The sequence below is a fragment of the Juglans regia genome, chromosome 12 (genome assembly GCF_001411555.2).
Source record: "Juglans regia cultivar Chandler chromosome 12, Walnut 2.0, whole genome shotgun sequence".
Taxonomy (NCBI): Eukaryota; Viridiplantae; Streptophyta; class Magnoliopsida; order Fagales; family Juglandaceae; genus Juglans; species Juglans regia.
In genome coordinates this window covers 30,591,131-30,597,439 of record NC_049912.1, presented here as the reverse complement: position 1 = coordinate 30,597,439, position 6,309 = coordinate 30,591,131, and the positions used below count along the sequence as shown (strand labels likewise).

The 6,309-nt window shown below is 34.0% G+C and overlaps 1 protein-coding gene across 1 annotated transcript; it reads left to right on the top strand.

Moving 5' to 3' along the window:
* Positions 1-907: 907 nt before the first annotated feature.
* LOC118343931 (coronatine-insensitive protein 1-like) lies at positions 908-1,863 on the top strand. Its single transcript, XM_035683178.1, has one exon. The coding sequence runs from the start codon at positions 1,354-1,356 to the stop codon at positions 1,837-1,839; it is 486 nt and encodes a 161-aa protein (XP_035539071.1). The 5' UTR covers positions 908-1,353; the 3' UTR covers positions 1,840-1,863.
* The last annotated feature ends 4,446 nt before the right edge of the window (positions 1,864-6,309 follow it).

Sequence of the window (6,309 nt, the reverse complement as noted above, 5' to 3'; positions counted from 1 at the left end):
TTATATTAAGGAAAAAATATTATATCGATAGTGCATGAGTTCTTCGGATATAAATGATCTCTATTTTACTTGAAATGAAATTAATGAATACTATTTATATAGTTGAAAACATATAATGATTTGATCATTTTACTTATTAATCTAACTATTTATTAGATCATTTATTAGATCATGTCAATTACGACAGTGTATTGAAGAGTTATTAATATTTATAATTGATTTTTTTAAGTCATATTTATATGTCTTCTTTTATGAATGATATGTGATCTTTTTATTAAAAAAAATTACTTTTAAAAATATTACAATAATTAAAAATATATCTCTTAGTTTACCGATACTATTTATTATATTGTAAACTGAGGAGATATTGGTGTTTTGAAATTAATGAGTTTTACTTTGAATGATGTGCTGCATCCGCTTTTGTGTAATAAAACACTATTATTGATTTATACAAATGTTTTATAGAAAATTATTATAAATAAAAATAATATTTACAGTCGTGAGCGTATAAGCCTGTGCAGTCATTTTGAAGAAAATAAATAAATATGAGATCTACATAAAAATAAATTAAATTTTTAATAATAGATCATACTCTATTTCAAAATGACTGTACGATATTTACATATTTCATAATTATATATAGTATTATTTTATTATAAATGATGATAAATTTAAAGTGATTAAATATAAATAAATTTATATAATATGATATATTTTTACAAGACATGGGTATCACACTCGGTGACTCTCTCCTCTTCTTAATATGGAGAGAGAGAGAGAGTGTGGTGTGCGAGTAGCAGAGCGGAGCAATAATGACATCTGATTGGTTGCACTCAATATAGTTTTGTCGTATGCTCTTTTATTTTTAATTTTTTAATTATTTTCCTTCTAAGGCCTCTGCTCCTTTCTTTTAACACCCCCAAAAACTTGACCCTCTTGTTTTTCGAAGCGCATGATAGACCCCTCACTAGGATCTGGTTCAATCGCCCTCCCATTTTAACTGTTTTCCAACCGTCTCCGTCGGTTTCCAATTCCGGCGATCTCCACCCTTCGATCTCTTTCTCACCATGTGGATCTTGTCCGAACCACGTTGTTGCGTACTTACCGAGTTTCACTTTGCTAGTTGGCGTTCTTTTTTCTTGTTTGCAGATGAAGCCCGATGAGTGGGTCTTTTACTTTATACGGTTTCTGATTTGTTTTATTTTTACTCACTGATTCGTTTAACTGATTTCGGCTTCGAGATTTAAGGCTCTGGAAGCTTCTGAGCTGAGATTTGAGTGTGAAAATAATTTCTGTTTATTAGAAAAAAGAAGTGAAGTTTTTCCCGGAGTATTTCTTGGGGTTTTGGTAGCAATGGAGGATCAGAATGGAACCAGAGTGTGCACCGGAATGTCTGACGAGGTTCTGAACTGCGTGATGCCGTATATTCACGACCCAAAGGACCGGGACGCTGCGTCTCTGGTGTGCCGCCGGTGGTACGAGCTTGACGCACTGACGCGGAAACACTTGACGATCGCGCTCTGCTACACGACAAGCCCCGATCGGCTTCGCCGGAGGTTTCGGCAGCTGGAGTCTCTGACACTCAAGGGGAAGCCCAGGGCCGCGATGTTCAATCTAATACCCGAGGACTGGGGAGGATACGTCACTCCGTGGGTGAACGAGATCGCCGAGTCTTTCAATTGCTTGAAGTCGCTTCACTTCCGGCGAATGATTGTGAAGGACTCCGATCTTGAGCTTCTTGCTCGGTCTCGCGGGCGCGAGCTCGACTCGCTCAAGATCGATAGGTGTTCTGGCTTTTCCACGGATGGTCTTCTTCATATCGGTCGGTCCTGCAGGTAATTTCCCCCACCCTTTTTTGTTTTCATTCAAGATATCTTCCACTTCATCTTGTGGCTGAGGTTTATTTATTTGTATGAATCTACTTGTTAACTTTATCTCTGGCTTTATCATGTGGCCGAGGTTTATTTTATTAAATAGTTGTGCAATACGTGTAATTAGTTTAAAATTTTCCTTCGATTGGGTCGCTTACTAAGCTCTCCCTTTGTTTATAGATATTCTATTTGATAATTTTACTCTAATTGTGATTTCCTTGCTAATGACTTGGCTAATGTTATATGGTCCGCAAACCCTAATTTTCTTTGTGAGCGAATTTATGATTTTCCTTTAATCTTTGGTTATTTCTACTTCCTTTATCAATAATTTGTTACCGATAAGGTGCGGGGCTTCTAATTGTTCAGGGGGTTGCTTCTTTAATTGTTGACATGCTGATTTTCGATTTTTCCTTGAAGTCCTACCCACTATTTGTTGGTATCTTCAAGTTTTAGCCAGAACTTAGGTCATTTGACTTCATCAGGTGCTTATCTAGATAATTGCTTGTATGATAGCAACAATGACTCCCACTTCCCGATAAGGTTGGTAATGCTACATCATTACATTCCCTAGCATCATGTAATAAGAGTTTTATAGACATTAAAGAATCCCAAATATACTTATAAAAAAAAAAAAGAATCCCAAATATGACTACCGAATTAATAATGTCATAAATTAATAAATCGCAACATATCCAAGCTAGGAAAAACACAATGTCATATAATAAGCCTGAACGAAAATCCTTATAGCTTGTATGATATACACCTATTCAATTAAGGTTTGAACCTAGTACAAATCTGGATCCTTTCTAAGCACTTGTGTTTTCTTTGGAAAAGAAATGCATTTCATGGATGATAAAATAATCACACATATTTAATGATGTATACTATGCAATACCTTTTTTCTTTTGAGGAATGCTACTCATCATCCCACACCACACACTTTACATAATTTAAAATTATTTTTTATTTTATTTTATTCTTGTTAAACTAATTGAGTTATTTTATTTATCATCCATACATCACATACTTGTTATAGGAAAAATGAAAAAAAAAATTAAAATAGGTGTGGTGTGTGGTGTGTGAGGATGATAAGTAGAATTATTATTTTCTTTTTGCGCCAATCCGTACCTTACCCGATTTCTATTCTTTCCATGGTTAAGACCTACAACGAGCTTTTCAAGATCTGCTTTTAGCCTTGCTTGCTGTACCATTCCCTTTAATTCAGTTCTTGAACTAAATGAAAAGGACTCTTCGGGGTATTTTTTTTTTTATAAGTAAGAAGATATTTTATTGATATAGAGATAGGCATAGCCCAAGTACACAAGAATGATACATGTGATTACACCTATTTAGGAACTAGAAACGGTTACAACTCTTTGGGTATTTTTGGTTGAAAGTTTAAAAAAAGCTTTAAGATTTTTTTTTTTTTCAATTTCAATTTAAACAAATTTTAAACAGTGGAACAGATTTTCATCTCTTGAAAAAGACTTTCATTTAATCATTTGCCCAAGTTTTCTTGAATGAGAAAAAAAGAGAGAAAAGAATCAAGACAACTTTCAAGAAAACATAAACCAAAACAATTTTCTTGCAAGATTTTATTGTATCTATTTCTCCCTTTAGATAGGTGTCTCTATTTTATACTTCCCACATATTTGGATTGCACCTTTTGTGTTTTTTCATAAAGATTTATTACTTATAAAAAACCTAAAAAACAACTTTCACAAATTTGTTATCCAAACAAATCTTCATTCTACCTATCAACTTTCATAAAACGCAATACATTTCAATTCTTTTTCAAGAATTCTAAAAGATTAGAGAAATATTCACTTACCAAACATATCCTTAGTCAGAAATTTTCAGCATAAACTCACTTGAGGTTTGTGGGGTCTTCGGTTTCTATGATACAATGCATTCAATGGCAGCCTATTCTAGGACTTCATGGTCACTCTAAGGCCTCTAGATTAAGTCTGGTTTGTGGGCTAAGAAAGTGATAGGGCCTCATAATTGTTTCTTAGTGTTAGTGTGTATTTTGTCAAACCAACAATGTGTCAGTGCGATCTGAACACCTTCTCTTGGCTAGCCACTAGCGAAGACTTGGAGTGATTATATGCTCTTGGAGTAAAGAGTTATAAGGGCAGGAGGTCGAATAGAGAGGTATATTTGATCCCTAGGTGGCAAGAGGCGAGTTTTTTATTCTAAACCCCACGGGAGAATGATCTGTAGGAAGCCCTACAAATTGGGGGAATTTTGGGGTTTTGGAATACCCTAGGTCTATAGAAGGTGGGTAAATGAGATCTCACAGAGATCTGGTGATTATAATGATTCCAAGGAACTCAAATTGTAACTTTGATTAATCCTTTAGAGTATAAGTTTAGACGTGGCTGAAATTTTCTTAGCTTGTTATAAATGGTAGTTGAAGCCAATCCTGACCTAAAATTGGGGACTTCAGCCGTGCCACAAGTAATGGACGTAATGGACCGAAGAGGATGTCTAGGATTTGCGAGGGGGAGATTGTGATATCCAAGCTCTATAGAAAAATGATTATTAGGATCCCACATTGCTTGGTAGGGAGAAATTGTGGTTTAGGTTAGGTTTGGATAGTGAGTTGAGATGAGATGAGAGTTAAAAGTTGAATAAACTATTGTTAGAATATTATTTTTTTAATATTATTATTGTTTTGAGATTTGAAGTTGAATTGTTTATTGTATTTTATGTGGAAATTTGTGAAAGTTGTAATGATGAGACGAGACGAGATGAGATGGGTCGTGAGTGTTTCTTAATCCAAACTGAGCCTTATAATGACTCCAACAAACTCTGATTGTAATTTTGATTAGTCCTTTTGGAGTATAAGCTCAAATGTGATTTGAGCTTTCCTTAGATCGTTGTAGATAATGTCTGAACTTATTTTTTTTTTAGGAAGTTCTAGTTTGAAAGAAATTTTTAATTGTGAATTAATAGCATGTTCATTTAGGAGGGTCGTGATACAATTTCTTCGAAGCTTGGTATCATTGCGTAAGCAGCTTTCAATCTCACTTTATTCTGATACAGTTCCTCAGTGGTTTGTGAACTTTTCCGGAGATATGTTCATTTGAGTTTTATAAATGAAAGCATATTGGTAGTAAGTTTGAATTTGCCACTGACAGATGGTCGTGTACAAATGGAAGGGAGAATTTACTTGAGTTATTATTTTATATATCTATATAATTTATATAGGACTTGGGGTATTTCTTGATCTATATATATTCAACATTAGTTGGATTCATTGTGTTGTCATTCATATTAGAAAACATTAAGCACATATCAAAAAAAAAAATATTAGATAACATTAAGGATTTCTCAGGTAGCTGGGATTGGCTCATTCATGCCTTAGGTTGGAATTACTTATCCTGAAACACATGTAACTTACACTTTCACAAGATTTTTTTTCAAACTAAGGGGTGTGTTATGGTCATGGGTAGCGAAAAGACTCAAGCTTTTCAGGTTGGGATTCAAGGTAGGTTCAGCACTGAATACAATTTAGAGAATGGAAAAGGGCAATGGAAATAGTTTGAGAAATAATAAACATCATAAAAGGCCGAGTCATTTGTTACACTTAGATAATACGGAAAATGTATAGGAATACGTATGGCATTCATCCTGAATGCTTGTAAAAGGATGGAGTAGAACTGAAAATAGTGTCGTCACAATTTTAATAGTGACGACTGATCATGAGTCAAAATTAATTTCCAGAAATGTTATGCAGGATGAATAATTGTGTTTTAGTCTCAGATGTAGATTGATTAAGAACTGAAAAAATAATACTTTTGACCTGTAAATGTTTGGGAACCATACAGTCATGAAGGATTAGGTGAGATTGAAAGGTCGCTCATGCAATTATACCAAGCTTTTCCTTTTAATTAACTGCACTATGTATCACTTATAAAAAAAATAAAGAAAAAACTGCACTATGTATTCTTTCTTGTATGGAAATTGGTACGTATTTGCTTTTTCATTCAAAGTCAACTACCTCGATTCTGTATCTTTACATAATGCATGAATATGCTCATCCTTGTGGAATGTTATAAATTAAATTTGTCTGAACAGAGTCTTGATTGGGATTGGAGTATAACACACGGAAAGTTGGAGAATTGTGTAGTAATCAGAAAATTTCAAGCCATGGAAAGTTCTCTCAGTGTTTTTTTTTTCGCTTCGAATTTGTATTGTGGGTTTTATAAATCTCTTTAAGCATTTTAATTGTGTGAAAATCTGTGTGTTCCAAATGTATGACATGGGGGTGGTGAGCCAGCCCCTTAAAGCATTAAAAAAAATTATTGAGATATTGGAAGAAAAATTATAACCTATTGAGGGAGATATCCTATATTTGAAGAAACAGGACTTGTGCGGTGGTGGATGCAAATTAGGTCAGACAAGCCTTTTCTGTTTTAAAGTTGAGACGATA

Bases quoted from the DNA above. Each gene is read 5' to 3' on its own strand.
- LOC118343931 (XM_035683178.1), top strand. From the start codon at position 1,354: ATGGAGGATCAGAATGGAACCAGAGTGTGCACCGGAATGTCTGACGAG.